We start from the raw sequence: 17,956 nt of genomic DNA on the forward strand, positions 1-17,956 counted from the left end.
ATGCGGCGCAGCGCGGCGCGGAGCTCCCCCTACTCTCCACTACTACTACTACTGCTGCTCGTGTTTCCAGGCGCTGTGTGAGCGGTTTAATCCCATTTACTGCACATCACAGAGTACGGAGCCCATCCTGCTGCACGCCGCCTGTCTCTCTGACTGTCTGTCGGTCTGTCCCCCCACCCCTGCCCTGCTCTGGCTCTGGCTCTGGTCTTGTTGCTGTAGTGTGGAGAGGAGCGGAGCGGAGCGGCTACCGTGGAGCAGGACTGTCACTCACCGCTGTACTAGTACTCTGGAACACCGCTGCGTTCAAGGACCCAGCCCGAGCTCCGACAGCAGAACTCCCCACACATTTTTTGTGCATTCCAGTGCTTCCTACACTGATTTAATGATAGTTAGAAATATATTACTGTATTAATCCAAATGGGAAATTACAGCAGACAGAAAAAAATAGGATAATAAAAACATAAATAATTAAAATCTGAACTAAAACTAAAAACTAGGACCATACATATACATCATGAAAGCACCTGGTACATGACGAGTGCAAGTCTACCAGATCCTTCAGTATTGTAATAATATAGCAAGGTGCTTTGTTTGCATTGTATAGATAAGTACTGGGATTAACTATACAATGAATCTATACAGTCACACAGTTATGTGCAGGTATGTGACATATAGTAATGTATGCACTGGTATGTAATGAACAGGTAACTATTACTAATACTATGTACTATAACTACTTTATTAACTATACTACAGAGATCAACAGAAAGAGATTCATTGATGATAACAAATAAACTATAAAAATAAATTATAGAATTAATAGAATAGAATTTCACTCTGTCAGGTTGACAGTTGTACTAGTAAAGAGAAAAAATCTAATACGTTTAATAACATTTTTTGGTGCTGCTTTATTCAAACCACTAAATTAAGACACTTCATTCTGGACTTTCCCACTGACATCACAGACATCTTCGGGGTTTTATCTGAGGTTCAACGATGTGTCCCGCAGCACGTGAAGGCAGCAGCACTCCCAGTGTGTGTGTGTGGAGTAATATTTCAGTGTTGGCTCTTCCATGAGTCCATCCTGTTCTATTTATTGTGAAAAATCCCCCTCTGTCCTGTGTTCATATGTTAATATATTCACTTTTAAAGCTCCATTCTGAACTCTGACTACATCAAATGCAGATGTGTGACTGAAAAAAATTATCTAGCCTCATAGTGAACTCATTAAATACAGTTGTTTTTATTGGGATTATTGATTCCTAAATGCTGAAATACAGCAGATTGAGCTGCTGTAATTGAATAAGTGAGGCGTTATTTCTGCCACTCAGACACACAGTGATGTTGATCTGTTCCGACTGTCTGGCTGAGCTGTGAAGCCTCCATCTCTCTCGGCGCACGGCTGCAGTAAATCCCACCGAATAATGCATGCGATACATATAATAAACATGCATGTTTTAGATCTGGATTTACTCTGAATTTAAAATGACAATAAATCTTTTAAAGGGGGGTCTAATAATAGTCACCCTGAAAGCTGTAAAAGGGTTTCTATCTTTGTACTGGATGCTTATGCAGTATCTATGTTGTTATGTAATATGCATCCGTAAGTAACCTTGTGCACGAGGTCAGAGAAAAGTGGATATCACGCGCCCCCTACTGTTTATAGGAGTTATTACAATATTTAAAAACAAGTTTCTATCAAGAACTAAATATAATCTCTGTATTTTAGACATATAAATGAACACCCGGAGACAAAGTGTCTTAAGAAGCAACAAACTGATTTTATGAACATGAATACTTGTCATTACAAAGACGTTGTTACATGAATCTTCTCTTTTTTTGTTTTTGGCAAAATAAGGGAAACAAACTTTGCCTCCATGTCAACCGAAAAACAAACAAAAAACAAAAACAGAGTGAGAAACATTTTGGTCCAGTACATGAAGCAATGATGTTTTTTTTAATACACGTTTACGTTTAAGTTATTCTGTAATTGCTTTTACATTCAGTAGCATCTCCTTTTAGCCCTCTAAGCGCATGCAGCCTAGGAGTGGGAAAAACAAACAAACATGAGAGAAACCATTTAAAGGAAATCTGACAAAAAAAAAAAAAACTGAATGCAAACATGTTCAACGCACCCACTACAGAGAAAAGCCCGTCTAGTCACATGCATCAGGAGGCTGTTTAAGGCTGTTGGAACCATCTGTAGGATCTCGAGATGCAGAGTCTCAACCGGCTTCTCCTTTGGACAACTTTTTAAAGAAGACGGCGCTGACGTATTCACCGACGGGTTGGTTTTTTGCACTTTTAAGCAGGAGATGAAAGCAAAGTAGCAGCAGCAGCAACGTGTGTGTGTGTGTCATATATATGTGTGTGTGTGTTTCTGCAAAACTCATAGAGGCGTCGTTTACTCGTGACTCCCACAGAGCCCTGAGGTGGCGTCTACTGGCACACAAACACCTTTTTGACATATTGACTTGACAGTAAGGGGGGGAAACAGTCTCATACACACACATGAATTTCATAATTACATTCACACAATATTTTTTTTCTCAACAAACACGTAAACACAGACAGAGAGGGGAGAGAGAGAGACAGAGGAGGAGGGAGGCAAGGGGGCGGGGGGGTCAAACCCTCCCTCAAGAGGGTGAAAATACTCCAAAGGCATTGAAATGGCAGCGACTCCTCAAGTTCACTTCTCCCTCGGTTCCCAGAGATGGATTGGTAGGGGGGTAAGGAGAGAGGAGGGGTGGGGGTCAGATGAAAGGATTTCGCGACGTCCCTCGACTGGGGTAAACATTCCCCTGAAAGACAAGAGAGGCAGGGTGAGAACGAGCAGAGAGGACTTTACTACACTTCTTGTAGTTCGCAGAAAAAGAGAGCTTGCAAAAACTACCAATTAGCCCCCCAAAGCCCCCCCTTTATCCCCCTGAAGTGCACTTGGTGGCACTTGTTTGCAAGTCTGCACTCACTGTAAACGGGTTCACCGACATTGGCCGAGGGACTTTGGGCTGAGAGTCGGGCGCAGGAAAGGAGGCAAAACCTGAAACACACACAACACATGACAGATATATATATATATATATATATTTATATACAGTGAGTGTGAATCAGTATTCCTGAGCTGTAGCTGGTGGCCACTGTAATAATACATGCGAGGTGTGTGTTGGTACCTCACAGCCTCTCAGCATTTGATCTGCAGCCAGTGCACATGCAGCACATGTCACACTGGCAGCCGCAGCTGCAGTACGTGTGCAGGTTTCCACTGTGACCTCATGTTTTATGTTGAATATATGGATGAGAGGGTGCGAGGCTGTCGCTCAGCCTCAGAGCTGCTAGCATGGCAGACTCAGTGTGATTATTCCATACAGCTTACAGTGTACAGCTTTTTCTGACATTCAGCACAAATGATTTAAAGAATGATGGTTTGCTGATGTATGGTACTAACCTCAATTACCAACATATAGTGTAGAACCATATATAGAAAGCAGGCTTAACGTTCTCCCCAAAGAGGAAAGGCTTTGTGTTATTGCTCATTGTCTGCCTTTTTCACAGAGGACATTTTAACATGTCACAGTAGGAAAAGCACGTTTAAATAATCAAATGAATGATGGCTGAATTCCATTTAGCTGCTTCAGAACCAGCAACCTCAACATATTTTTATTAACCACAAATTAAACTGAATAGTGCATTGACACAATCCCCGCGCACCAAATATTGGACTTAAAATGAAATAAGTAAAAAACACGTTACCATTGGCTTCCTGGTTGCTGGCTGACTCATGAGGAAATGCATTCTGGGTGGTGGGTGCTGGGAAGGAGGCGGACGGAGGAAAAACAGAGGTCGGCGAGGTGACAAACGCACTGGAGTCACCTGGAGAGAAGATGCACCCACGCACAGCGAGATCAGATACAGCCAAGTAGACCACGTAAAAAAGATTGTTAGCTGCCATTAAAGTAAAACAAATCACAGAGGGTTGTTTTCCCATCAGCTTCTGTATTTTATATGGAACCCCAGAGGCGACACAAGCAGTAATGAGCTACCTTACTGCTCTAATGTAAACTGAATACATCAATAAATACATAAAAGTAGTGGGTGTTTTTAGTCAGTGCACAGCAGGTCAGCAGAACACCAATTTCAACAGAAATGAACGAATAAATTCAAATACCTAATAATGAATATTTGCTTGTGTTTAAATGAACCAGGTCATTGCAGGAAACAGCTGCTTATAAACCTGACTAAACCTAAATAACTTTCTTTCCCTCTGTATTTTTATTTTTACCAAATCACATAGCTGTTACCAGGAAACATCTTAGGAAATTATTACGAAAATACAGACCTACAAAATAAAATACCTTATTTTTCCTTTCTTTTATTTCCCTCCTGTACTCAGAGGCATTACTCACTGTGTATTTCTAGGAATTGTATTAGTAATGAAGTGTGTTTCATTCACCTTCATGCCATTAAGGACGTCTCTCTTTCTGTGTGCTTGATTTCTCCACTTTTCTTTTTTTTACCAAAATGTAACACATAATTGGTCACAAATCAATAACCATAGTTAAAATTGAGTGTAAAAAGAGATTAGGGTTGTAATTATTGCATTATTTTAATAACAAATTAATGTAGCCATTGTTTATGGCTCCCACTGTCTTTTTTGTTCAACCAACAGTATCTAATTAAAAATAATATAAAGCACACAAAAACAGCAAATCTTCACATGTGAAAAGCTGAAACCAGCAAATATTTGCCATATTCGTTCGATTAAGCAACTGATAGAATTAATCAATTATCAAAATTCTTGCCATTTAATTTTCTGACAATCGACATATTAGTTAAGCAACTGATTATTTCAACTCTAAACAAAATATAACACTTTAATACTTGTACCTCCAAACAAGTCAAACAAGTCTTACTGTAGGATTTCTGGATACAATAATCTATATTTTAAGAATAATAAGACTTTGTGGATTATGTCCTTCTGCAAAGTAATCCCAGAAACAGAAAACATTTCTCTAAAACAAAACCACAACTTTTGATGATAAAAATAAAGTATAACATGGTTAGAAGTCCTAAAGAAAACATGTGTAGTGACCTTTTCCCATCTAAAAAAGAGGTAGCAGAGACCCTGAACATGAGTCTCACCTCCTGATGCGCTGCTGAAGGGGTTACTGGGGGAGAGGGCAACGGGCTGCTGGGAAGCGGAGCTGGAGCTGGAGCTGAATGGATTGGGGAAATCTGAGACACACAGGGAGAGAGGTGGAGATAATTCACAGCGTGTGGTGATACATTCCTGTCTATTCGAACCAACACTGCTCTGAGTCACACACATGCGTCCCAATTAGGCAGCTTTAAAAGGATAAATGTAAATACAGTGCAGGTTAGCAGGAGGGATCAATGCAGTTCGTGCTTGGTACCTACTTGCAAAGGTTTGGGAGCTGGAGACTGAATCGACCCCGGGGGAACTGGGGGGGAAATGGATTGATTAGAATATGACCTGCAAAAGGAAATTCAACATATCTGTCATGTTAAACAAAAGCTGATTTAACAAGATTGTTTCGTCTCTACCTGGCAGGAGTTGAGCTGGACGAGAGCCTGCTGCCGAAGATGGAGTTGTACTGCGGAGGACCAGCAGGTGGAGCTGCAAGCAAGCATTTCACACAGACCACAACGTGACCTCAGGGCTCTAATGAGAGCTAATTTAAGAGATCAAGTGCGACTACTATCTTGAAATGTGAGTAGAAAGAGTTCAAACAGTTGATCTTACGCATGTAAGTCATGAGAGAACAAAAGCATTACAAATCCCCTGAATAAAATATCGTCTCTGCGTTCGGCTTGATATGAATCAAACTGAGCCGGGGCAGAAAATCAATAACCTCATTACTCTGCCAGTCGGGGGGGGGGGGGGGGGCAGCGATGAAGGTGCAGAACAACAAAGCCTCTTGTAGAAAGCTCGAGGGCTTCTGACATGAATCCTGTACATTAAAACTGCCGCCTTGGTTATCATTAGACGAATGCGACTGATTTTAAATAACGTATCAACAAGGTCCTTTGAATCAGACTGTGCATGATCTGGAGCAAACACAATGAGCATAATTCAGCTGCTGAGAGCCTTGGCATTTGGAGTAAGGATGTTATGCAACCTAGTTGAGCTGGCCGTGACAATCTGCATCACACGTCCACTCTAACTCTGCCTCTCTATCCATCTATTAGCTTGAGGTGGAGGAAGTGCTCAGGTCCTTTACTTCAGTAGAAATGCCAGTACAATAACAAGGTAAAAATACTGGAAAAAAGGGTAATATTGGATACCTTTACCTTTTTTAAACTGTTAAAATTAAACCATGTGAGAAGTTTAATATTTCCCTCTGAGTTAGAGTGGCATTGTACTAGAGTAGAAGTACAGAGTGGCATAAAATGGAGATACTCAAGTAAAGTACAAAGTATCTCAACATTTAACTACAGTACTTAAAACATTAAAAGCATCTCCTGACAAAATCAAATATTTCCCACCTGTGGCCGTTGATGTGTCGGAGAAGACGCTGTCCAGCTGTAACACTGCAGCGTACCTGTCCTGGGCGTTGGAGCCGCCGACTGGCGGCGTCGTCTGGCCGACACTTCCGGGCTGTTGGTGCTGCTGGGACAGGGACTGGGGCAGGTGCTGCTGCTGAGGATGGCTCAGACCTCCAAAGTCCACGCTGAGAGACTTGGGGAAGGCCCTGAAGGGCCCCGTGGTCCCCGAGGCCGATATTGTACGACCTGAGAGCGAGAAAACCAGAGTGAGCTTCAGTGCAAAGATGTCCGATCAGAACTGTTGCAATTCATGTGCGATTCACAATCTGAATCTTTTAAACCAGAAGGGCCAAAATCTACTTATTCATAACTAATTCTACAGGTTTTTAAGAAGTATAAGTGAGCCTGAGGCTGAGAAGAAATTATCTCTAAATAATCGTTTTTATACTCGTCACGAAGTGGTAAAATAATATAATGATATGAAGTGACTTCATATTGCATTTCTATTTAAATGTAGAATTAATAAGTTACATTAAGTTATATTACAATTCCCCAGTTGTCATGAAAATAAAGATGCTCAAATTTACATTTTATTATGAGCACTGGCAAACTCCATGTGCTGATGAAGGTGATTAAAAACTGATCAAATCTCCCCACAAGGTCCATTTAGTAGCAATTCTGGAGGTTTCCATCATACCACTTGATCTTCATCAGCAGATGAAGTTGTAGATGTTAAAAAGATCCTCGCCCATGTTGGTTTAAAAAGGTCCAATGAGGTCCAATGTTCATTCTTGGAAAGAGCTGTTGACAACACGGATCTACAATTCCATAATAACTGGGCAAACTCCATCTGCTAACGTAGATCATGTGATACGCTCAAAAGCTACTAAACAACTACGAAATGGACCTTGAGGTGAGATTGTGTTGTCAAAAGACTGAAACAAATTAAGGAATACTATTTTAGAAAAAGAGTGCTTTATCATGCCAAATCCAGATCAACTCATGGACATTAATCGGATTTTATACTAACACATTTTCTTATATACCAATGTAGAAATGATATTATTATTCAGATGGATAAATATAATGAAAAGAGAGTCATAAGCTTTAAGCCAAACCACATAAAACAATCCATACACTACCTGTCTCATGCTATTCTAACACTCTCATGCTATGAGGCTTGTCAAATGCAGGATTAACTTGACATATCAGGGTCACAATGGTTAAGCATTAACAAAAAAAATCGAAAAAGGCACCGCAGCGAGCCGACAAGTTCTTGGATAGTTTTCAAAAAGCACCAACCACAAAAATACAATTGTTAGACGGCAACAAAGGCAGGAAATTATTTGCAGGTAGCAAGCTTTCCACAAACATTAGCCACAAAGCATGCTAGTGTCAGCCAAGATTTGGGACGGCGATACAAATGAAAATGGGTATTGTTTCTTTTTTTTAAATACAGCTTGTGTCCCTCTGTCAGCTGAGGAGTCAGTGACAGAAACCAGATCAGACTTGACCTGATACAGATCATCTGAAGATACACAGCATGCGAAAGTCGAGCTGCATGTTTCTGGGATATGATCATATACTCCTGGAGGGCTAGAGATAGGGCCTATCTTTGCATACCTGAGCTATCTCGAATACTTGTTTGGGATGTTAATGTGTATCGTGGGATTACAGCTGCGCCCTACATAGTTTTTAAGTGCTCCAACGCCAACGTGGTGCGAAATATCAGCGGTCCTCTGCTGACGGGGGCAGCAGCAGCAGCAGCTACAGCCTAAAAATAGCATTACTTTAAACTTGTTCTTTTTCCTCTGAGGGAACAGTGTGTGTGTGTGTTTCTCCTTGACCCTCCCAGCCTTCAGATCTGGGCTTTGAAGTGGGAAACCTGACTGATGAAGAAAAATATCGACCCCAATTGCAGCATGTGACACTCTCCAGCCGTGACTCGGACGGCTAAATGAATATATAGTGCTGTGTCTTCCCTCGAACCGCTCTAAAATAAAGCCAAATTCACATGTGAGGCATGGTCAGCGCCAGCATGGCCCACAGATTAGGCCATTAAGAAATGAATGATACAGCATGGAAGAGCGTATTGATCGCAGCCATTCAGCACACACTCAAATGAATCGGCTGGTGCCGTGTCTTACCTAAAGTGAAGTGGTTTTTGAAAGAGCTACTGGCTACGAGGTCGGGGGAAGAGAAGAGAGGGAGATAAGACAAACAGAGACAGAAGAGAAAGAGGGATAAATTGAGGGAGGAGTGGAGAAGAGAGAGGGGAAAGTGTCACTGATGTCGTCTGTGGCCAGCTGAGAGTCTGTTGCGTTTTTGCTATTCATGAAGAGCAACCTAATGTGCTAAGATGAAGACATGGAGCCATTTTAAACCCACGTGATACAAAAAAAAAACACTGTCAAGCTGAAAATCATGACTGCAAGCTAAGTAGTTCTCTCTCTTTGTCCTTCCCAAAGTGACACTTAGAGCCAACAGTGATGAGCGGACGGCGTCATCAGTGAGAAAATATTCAACAATCTGCACATTCTGGACAACATGCTGACACTGTGCACTGCCAGATCCTACAGCTAGAGACCCCCAATAGAAAACTGTACAGTGTCTATTTTCTACAAGACAATCCATGTAGCTGCATCAGGTGGACGGTACAGTTAGCAGTTAGTTTTGTACATTCATTATCAATATGCGTCAGACTACTACAGTTCAGGCTTTATCTAACTAGTAGTAAATTGACAAAACTGTTAAAAAGGTAAGGCTGGCCTTATTCTATGTTTTTTTTATTTTCAACAAATCCCATGAACTCCCAAATCCCCAAAACCAACAATGTGTTAGTCCATCTCTGAAGACGTTGTGTGGCTGTCAGTCCTCGAGCCCATTGGTTACAAATGAAAGCACACATCTCTTTAAAAACAGGTCACAAATATATATAGTTTAATTGTTAAAAATAGGCTCTATCAGTTCCTGAAACAGCTGTAGTTTTTAGCAGATGTTACACAAACAGGGAGGAAATGGTGCATTTTTAGGGACTTTTTTCGGGGTCGGATTAATACACATTTTGGTGCTCTATCTCTATGGATAAAATCTACCATCCACAGGTATGTGATTTTATATTGCTTTATCATTATATATGAATATATATATATAACATTACAAAGAGGTATACTCTCTCTCCTGTAGTGTTTTTGCCCTTTTTGTACTTTGTACTTTATTAGATATTACATGATATTTATGGATTTATGTGGAATTTGTTAAAGTTCGTGTGTGTGATTAAGGAATTTGTGAGTATTCTGGAAACTAAAATGACATTTTCCAGCTTGATTGAGCCCAAGAAGGAATAGAAAACGAAGGGGGACACACCTGAGGGCCGCGGGAGGGCGGGGAAGGAGGGGGTGTGGCTCTGAGCTCCCAGTGCCGACGACAGGGAGCCTGGCCGCTGTCTTTCTATCCCACACAGGGTGGGATCTATATCAGGAAGAGAGAGAGAGACAACAGTCAAAGAAAAGGACAAATAGGTGAAGGGATCGATCACATTCAGTCCAAAAATATCGACTCCTCTGATAAAGATCAACCTCCGACCTTTCAGAGGGGGGTCTCTGAAGCTTTGGGAGCGTGACGGCCGAGCGGTGAACACATCCGTCCGCATGTCGGCAGGCGAGATCGCAGGAGCTCGATCCCATGACGGCAGCTGGGACTGAGGCTACAAGGACAAGAGATAGAAAGAGAAAGAAGCAGATGGGAGGTGGAAAGAGAGACACAAAGGAAGAAGAAGTGAGTCTCTTTCTTGCTTTCTCAATAATTCATAAGCAGCGGCTTTGATGTCGAGGCTACCTGGCCCTCTCGCTGTCTGACCCATCAGCCTTCATCTCTCTGCCACAGCAAGGAAGTGAATTCAGGTCGTTTCTTCACCTCTCTCTTTGTGGACACTCTTTGAACTACTTGTCTACTTTCATTTCCTCTTTTTCTACCACACCTACCCACTTTCTCTTCTTGAATCCTCATCTGCTCACTTTCACTCCTCTCGTCTTTATTACTCTCTCACGCCATTACATGCCCAAATAGGACACATTGCGCTCTCTCACCAGTGGCCTTGTGGACCTGGCGTTGGGGGGCAGGTTATGGGAGGGGGCCTGGCTCGCTAAGGGACCATGGGAAGGGGGCACGGCCTGGACCCCTGGGCTCCAAGGACCCTCAACATCCCTCCGGTTCTTACTTTTGGAAAAATGCCTGAAAAAGATGGGTTATTTAGTGCAGTTAAAATTAGTCTGGCCTCATAAAAAGCATTTAGTCAGTTATCCACCCATCAAACATCATGACAAGGAATATTTCTAGGGCTTGAAACTAAACCAAAACAATGACTGTTCTTTTATTACCAGCATGAAAGCAATTGTTATCCTTGAGCTAATGGTTGTGAGTAGGTGTCTCCATTTCAAACAGTGAATGTCTAAATTTGGAGCTAACGTCATCAGTTGTGTTTTGCTTAGTCTTGTTATGCCAAAACAGCCATGCTAGCGGCTTTGTGAAGCTGTACTGAGGCACAGCTGTGCTGGAAACTAAATGCTAACATCAGCATGCTAACATGCAACAACTGCCCTACATACAATGCAGCTCAAAGGGCTTTCCATCAAATTGTAAAGTCCTTTGAGATGCAACAATGGCAATGCTAAAACGCTGATGTTTACCTGGTATAATGTTCACCATCTTAGTTTAGTGGGTTAGCATGCTATCATATGCTAATTAGCAGTAAAGTAAAGCTGAGGCTGATGGGAATGTCAGTAGTTTTGCAGGTATTTGGTAATAAATAGTCATAAATAAAGCACGGGATTGGCACTAGATGAAAGTCTGGGGGTCATCAAAGTTTTTACAGTTCATCCTGAGGGGGACATGAATGTCTGAACCAAATTTCAGTCCAATAGTTGTAGAGATATATCAGTCTGGACCAAAGTGGTGGACCAACAGGCCGACACTGCCATCCCTGTATGCTACGCTGCCAGCATGGTTCCAGCATTTATTCATCTTATATTATAGTATACTGAATATTTTGAGGATTTGGACAGTTTGTCAGAAGACATCACATTGAGCTCTTGGAACTTGTGATGGGCATTTTTCAATATTTTCTGCCATTTTCTGCACCAAATTATTAATTGATGAATAAATATATAATAACCGTTAGCTGCAATTCTATTCACCTCTAAGCCTTTGCTCTTGCCAGGTTACATCATGCATGTTAAGCTGCAGAAGAAACCAAAAATCTCACCACTTTTTCTTCTCATATTTGTCCTGGAGGAACTCTTTGAACTTCTGCGAGTCCTTCATGTCGGAGCAGGCGTCCGTCTTTGGGTCAAACACACACAGCCAAGTCCTCCTCCCGACCTGAACACACACATTTGTGCCAGAGAACTATTCATCAGAAGATTGTCTGCATCTAATTCCTCGAGCATAAAAGCAAAATGACAATCCCTGCTTTTGTTTGACATTTAGTCTCAGGGAAAAACGCAAACACGATTTTCTCATCTGTGATTCACATCCGGTGCAAGAGTCAGAGTGCGGCAAATATTACTGCCTATGAATCATGACTCTCTTCAGAGGATGATGTGGAGAAAAAGCTGGATGGTACACACCTCTGCCTCTCCTCACATTATACTTCACACACACACACATTCTGGCCGACAGCGAGCTGATAAAAAACAGTCGTCACTCATCTCAACAGCCTGAAACACTTCACCCTTTATTTGAGTGATATAAGCTCATGAGAGAGTGCTGCCCACACCAGTGGTTCGCAAAATGGGTGCTGTGGGGTGCCTTTCTTTCACGTTTTATTGCACATTTTTAACAAAGTTTCACCACATAAAAAACAAGGTGACATTTACATTGACTACATTTTTATATGTATGTTTTCAAACACATCAAAATGGAAGAAATAAGCGATACATATCAAAACTGCCATATTAAATTAAATATGCTGCAGCTAAGATTGGTGACATGACAGTTCAGGGTTATCTGTTGTCACGGCAACGAAAGGGGTAGCTCTGGATTTTTAAGGCTCATCTCGATATTTGACCGTTTACAAAATAATTTGGTGACTATTTCAATAATCGATTGATTGTTTGGGTCATTTTTTTCCTAGCGAAAACATTCATTGGTTGCAGCTTCTCAATTGCTGTTTCCCATTGTCTCATGTGATAGTGAACTGAATTATTTGGGGTTTTCTACTTTTCACTATTGTCTGACATTTCAAAGACCAGACGATTAATCCAGAAAATAATCCGCAGATTAACTGACAATAAAAATAATATTTAGCTGCAGCACTAATACAAAACATCACATAAACAAACATGTTTTATAAGGATCCCTTAAATTTGTTTGTTGGGTTTTTTTAAGAATTGTGACCAAGATATGTACTGAGCAGGGACATTATACAGTTGAAGAAATCTCTATGAAGAGGTGCCCTGGTTTTAAAAGTTTGGGAACCACTGGCCTCCACACACACACACACACACACACATCCAGAGGAAATGGATCGTGGTTTGGGTGGGACAGACAGTGCTGGTCCTTTTGTTTCTTGGCACCATGTGAGCTGCGCAGTAGCATTCTTCCCAAAAACAAAAAAGCCCAACCACAAAGACTGGTTCAACTGGTAGCCATGAGGGACGTTTCATATTCCGTATCAGGACCAGAAAGTGAGTTTAAAACCTGAACCAGTGGGACTAGTGACCTCTGGTGACTTTGCAAGTGTCATTAATACAAGAAAAAACACATTCAAATGCTTTTTTTGTCTCTGTGCATTAAGTCCTGCCTCCAAGCCCACCTGAAGCTTGTGAATGTCACTCACCTCGTTGCCATGGTTTTGGAGGAATTCCACTTCCTGTTGGGAGAATGTTGTCATGGAGATAGACTTGACTCTATGGGGAGGGTTGAGGCCTCTCCTGGGACACAGAGGAGAGATGGAGGGAGGAATTTGGAGTGAAATAAGGCAGGAGAAATGAAAGACGTGCGTTCATCCCTGGCCTCAGGGGACAGAGCAGGTGGGAGAGGAAACACCTGACATGTGACTGTGAATTTAAGGGCAGAACTGGTGTGAAGTAGGCGCCACACACACGCGCGCACACACACACACACACACACACACCCTTGTGACAGAGAAACATGTGTTTTGAGTAACCAGAACCTCTTATTTTCTCCATGCTGGGCTTAGGGGGGGGGGGGGGGGGGGGGGCACAAAGTGGGACACTGCTGTACATGTGCAAGATTGCGCAATAAAGTGCTGAAACCGTCTTCCTGACGAGTGTTGGGACTAGGCTGAACATGCAGAACACAATGTGACAGCACACACACACACACACACACACACACATACACGCACGCACATGCGCGCGCCCACACTGGAGCCTGGAGAGAGAGAGAGAGAGAGAGAGGGGTAGTGTCAAACCTGCACCATGACGAAATGAACCGTAACTCAGAGCTGGAAAATGACCAACTAGCGGTCTGTCGGTTATGAAGCTGTTGGGAGACACGCACGAGAGAGACAGAGAGACTGCGTAAATTAATGTGAGGCTGTTGCACCGCACCAACACTCCCTGTTAAAAAATAACACACTGTAAATCTGGCTCTGGGTGGTGCATGGTGCAATCTCAGGGCCTGGCACTTTTTTACTCTACTGCTCTATCAGTATCTGTTGGTCCTCCTCACACTGATGCTTAAATGTGCAGTAAATAAACCCCGGAGGCGCGGCAGGTTTTTTTTTTTTTTTTTTACTCACAGCATTCCGGAGCACGACGTGCAGACGAAGCTGCCCACCGTGATGTCGGTGTAAGTCACCCCGGGTTGGTTGCACTCGAAGCAGTGTTTGTTTACTCCAGACTGGGCCAGCTCGCGGACCTTGCGGGCGCATATCTCCTGGTTGTCCCGGTGCTTTCGGTTCGACATTTTATTCCCTCCCGGTGCCTGACAAGACAGGCTCGGTGTGAAGCCGGTAACCCTCCGCTGTCCTCCTCCTGGATCTCCCTCCGCTCACTACATGGAGCACTTCACGCCCGCATTATGGAAACGCTTTTATGCGGCTTCACCCTCAATGCGAGACTACACAGAGGAGAGGCGCGTCAAGTCACGCAGAATGAGCCGCACGCACACCGGAAACACTAGAGATTTACTTCAAAGTAAGAGCGAATGACAGGTGACGCTTTAGGTAACCGTCAATTTTACTTTTAGGTCGCCTGTTTCTTTAAAAATATAACCGCTGGTACCTCATCAACTGTTAGTAGGTCAATGTGTTTTCCAGTAGGCCTGTCAGCTGTTTTCAGACTACTGTGACATAAAGACACAGATTTCTTTTTTTATGTCACAGTTCAGGGAATATATTTAAAGTTTTCTTTTAAAGACTGATTCTTGACCACAAAACAAAGGTCCACTTAGCAGCTTTTGATTGTATCACATGGTCTTCAACAGCAGATGGAGTTGCCCCAGTTGTCATGGAGATAAGGATGTCCATTTTCTTCTCGCAAAAGTTGACATTGAGCTCTCATCTGTTGGGGAAGATCATGTGATATGATTGAAAGCTTCACAACAGGTACTTGTGTGTGCTGTGAAACTTGTATTTATGTGTTCGTTTGTCAAGAGGCCTGTTTATAATCTGCTTTATGTAACACCAAGGCCGGGTTACAAAAGCCCCAGGTTGTCTGTGTAGCAAATACTTTGTGGTCATTTCATTGATTAGCAAATGTGTTTGGTAATATCCACCACTAAAGCGCAATATAAAGTTAAATGATGAGGGCCTTAAGGTGGCTCCTCAATGTTTACCAAATCATGAATCCATGTCTTGTAAAGTGACTCTGTGTTCAAATCTAGTTTGTCTTTTGGACATTTTTATTCCTTTATTTGATAGCCGACAGAAAAGAGAAGACGGGAAATGAGGGCGGAGAGAGAGAGAGGTGGGGAATGTGATGCAACAAAGGTCCTTGGCCTGACACAAACTGAGGATGTTGTGGTTTATAGTCAGTGCTTTAACCCCTAAATCACCAGGGCGTCCCTAAAATCTAGTTCTAATGCTCGTAATAATCCAGTTGGTATTACAGTTTCTACATGGTGCCTATGCTTAAACAAATTTGTGTTTGATCACAGGGATAACAGGGGCCCACACTTCATTTGCCCCAGGCCCCTGAACAGGTTAATCTGTGTCAGTTGAGTTTTGTTTTCTGTGGTGCTGTGCCTTAACAACCCAGTCATGGATACGGATGATGAGCCAAGGTCATACTGAGCTGTCTAAAGTCGCTTTTGAGGGGCAATTACTGCAAATACTGTATGCAAATGCTCTGTTTAAATGCCAGCCAGGCCTTTATTTTGAAAAACCTGTGTTACCTGACATTCTGTGTAGTTTGACACTTGGACAGGCGCGTAGGGAATCTCCTGTCAGAGACAAATAAGAACCTGTCGTGCTGCCAAGTTTGACATGGTCCGACAACCGTTTTATTTCCCTTTCAGAACAGACTGTCGGACTCTGCTGCGCTCTCGGTGTGCGCCATTTACGCACACGCCCCCGTCTTGTTTGTTCGGCGCAGCGCTGCGCTCCTGACGCTCCAGCGCGCTCTGGACAGGGGACAGATTATTTTAAGGGAGCTCAGACACGGACAGCTGGGGAAAGGAAAGACACAGTGAAGCATTTTTGATGAATATGTTGGTCAATTGAAAATTTATCAAAAGTTAGTTGAGAGTCTTCATTGTATATTACATGAAGAACTTGTTTCTGGTCAGTTTTGCCTTTTTAAACCAGTTTTTCTTGGCCATCAAAATAATATTCCCACGAGACTTTTGTAATTGACATCTTTTTAAATACAGGTTATTGCGACGCTCTTTGTCTTGAGAGTACATATCTATTTATTTTGATGAAGCAACTTAGCAACACAACAGACCCACCTACGCCCTTTCTGTGACGTCTGTGAAGACATATGTGAGATTTTTACACAACCGCACATAGACAGAAGCAGTGTGATCAGCGCGGTGGTCAGTGAACGCATCACAGTACTGTGATCGTCTGACAGACAGACTCAGGGAAAAAAGATAATCTGCAGCATGAACCAAACTGCATCATCAAAACAAGTCACATTGTTTTCAGCTGAACTAGTCAAGCCTGCAGTGACTGATTCTGATCAGCAGGGGGGGCCACACAAACCATGTGATGGTGAGATAGATGTTGATCCGCTGTAATTACACTTCTCTGCTCAGCAGTCAACCACAGGCTTCAGGGTGTCTGACTACAGCAGTCTGTGCTGATGAAGACAGAGTGCAGAAAGCTTATTTAACGTTGCCCAACACGTTGAAATGAGTTGTTTTGTCTTTTTGTCAGTCCTGTGAATTATGGAAGACCCTTTCCACCAAAAGTATCTCATATTTTGACTCAGTATCTCTTATTGTTTACTTAGTATCTCACTTTTTTACTTATATCTCACATTGTTGACTTAGTAAGTCTTAGTTTTGACTTAGTATCTCATATTTTTTTTAACTTATATCATATTTTGACTTAATATCTCATAATTCCATCTCTGTAAGTCATACTGGTCACGTAGTGTTTATACATTTTAATTTACTATCTCATAATTTTGATTTGGTACGTCTTCATTTTCACTTAGTATCTCGTAATTGTGACTTTGTAAGTCACATTTTTCACTTGGCATTACAAAATGTTAACTCAAACTCATAATTGTGACTTATTTCTATTATGCCTTACTTTTAATCTATTTCCTTCCCTGTCTTGGCAGGAATGGGCTTCCATAGTAAATGGATCCATTCGCAGAGGCTGTGGTGTTATGTGGCTTAATAGGCTGCCTTCTTCACACCTCAACAAAAGCAAAACAGAAAAGGTTGCCAGACAAGAATACACACCCAGTCTCTCTGCAAGTGAAGCCTACACTTCACTGAAACTTGAAAAGTCCAATACACAAACAGCAACTGGAGAAACCAAGTGAGGGGGAGAACATTTCCACACAGCCTGCTGTTCTGTATGTAGTGAAATCAAATATCAGACTGAGGTGATAGGGAATTAAACTCCATATGTTCACATGATGCAGCCTTATAGATTTAGACTAACATTTATATTGGGGACTTTTTAGTCTAACCTCTCATTTTGTGGAGTTTCCTACTTCAAAACCACAATTTGCCATGAGTAAGAAACCCGGAAATAGTGAGATGGGGGTTGGACCTCGTGTGTGTGTGTGTGTGTGTGTGTGGAGAGAGAGAGAGAGAGAGAGAGAGAGAGAGAGAGAGAGAGAGAGAGCAGTACTCCAGTCGGCACCCTTGGAAAGAAACATCCAATCCACCGGCTGCCATCTGATTTGATCTCATTCATTTGGGGGGGATATCGATCCGTATTGATCAACAAGGATACTTTATTCCCGAGGAAACTTCCTGCAGCGCGCGGACTAACCTGCCCCCCCCCCCCCCCCCGGATTAAAAT

At 42.4% G+C, this 17,956-nt stretch overlaps 1 protein-coding gene across 2 annotated transcripts; it reads right to left on the reverse strand.

The window, feature by feature from the left end:
- Nucleotides 1-1,761: 1,761 nt before the first annotated feature.
- On the reverse strand, nt 1,762-14,466 carry agfg2 (ArfGAP with FG repeats 2). 2 transcript variants are annotated; one of them, XM_070929908.1, is made up of 14 exons: nt 14,270-14,466; nt 13,343-13,436; nt 11,768-11,883; nt 10,593-10,737; nt 10,090-10,210; nt 9,871-9,975; nt 8,652-8,684; nt 6,505-6,750; nt 5,563-5,635; nt 5,416-5,459; nt 5,140-5,232; nt 3,751-3,870; nt 2,970-3,040; nt 1,762-2,801 (listed from the first exon to the last, which is right to left on the reverse strand). In XM_070929908.1, exons 1-14 carry the CDS (start codon nt 14,434-14,436, stop codon nt 2,754-2,756), a joined length of 1,476 nt encoding a protein of 491 aa, XP_070786009.1. In that variant the 5' UTR covers nt 14,437-14,466; the 3' UTR covers nt 1,762-2,753. The 2 variants fall into 2 exon arrangements, with proteins under 2 accessions (XP_070786009.1, XP_070786008.1); XM_070929907.1 differs by lacking the exon at nt 8,652-8,684.
- Nucleotides 14,467-17,956: the final 3,490 nt, after the last annotated feature.

The sequence above is a fragment of the Enoplosus armatus genome, chromosome 23, assembly GCF_043641665.1.
Source record: "Enoplosus armatus isolate fEnoArm2 chromosome 23, fEnoArm2.hap1, whole genome shotgun sequence".
NCBI lineage: Eukaryota > Metazoa > Chordata > Actinopteri > Centrarchiformes > Enoplosidae > Enoplosus > Enoplosus armatus.

Excerpts from the sequence above, each read along its gene's own strand:
- agfg2 (XM_070929908.1), bottom strand. The coding sequence starts at position 14,436 with ATGTCGAACCGAAAGCACCGGGACAACCAGGAGATATGCGCCCGCAAG. Across the intron at positions 10,211-10,592 it reads CCAGGTCCACAAGGCCACTG|CCTCAGTCCCAGCTGCCGTC; the intron begins GTGAGAGAGCGC and ends TTGTCCTTGTAG. Across the intron at positions 6,751-8,651 it reads CAAAAACCACTTCACTTTAG|GTCGTACAATATCGGCCTCG; the intron begins GTAAGACACGGC and ends TCTCGCTCTCAG.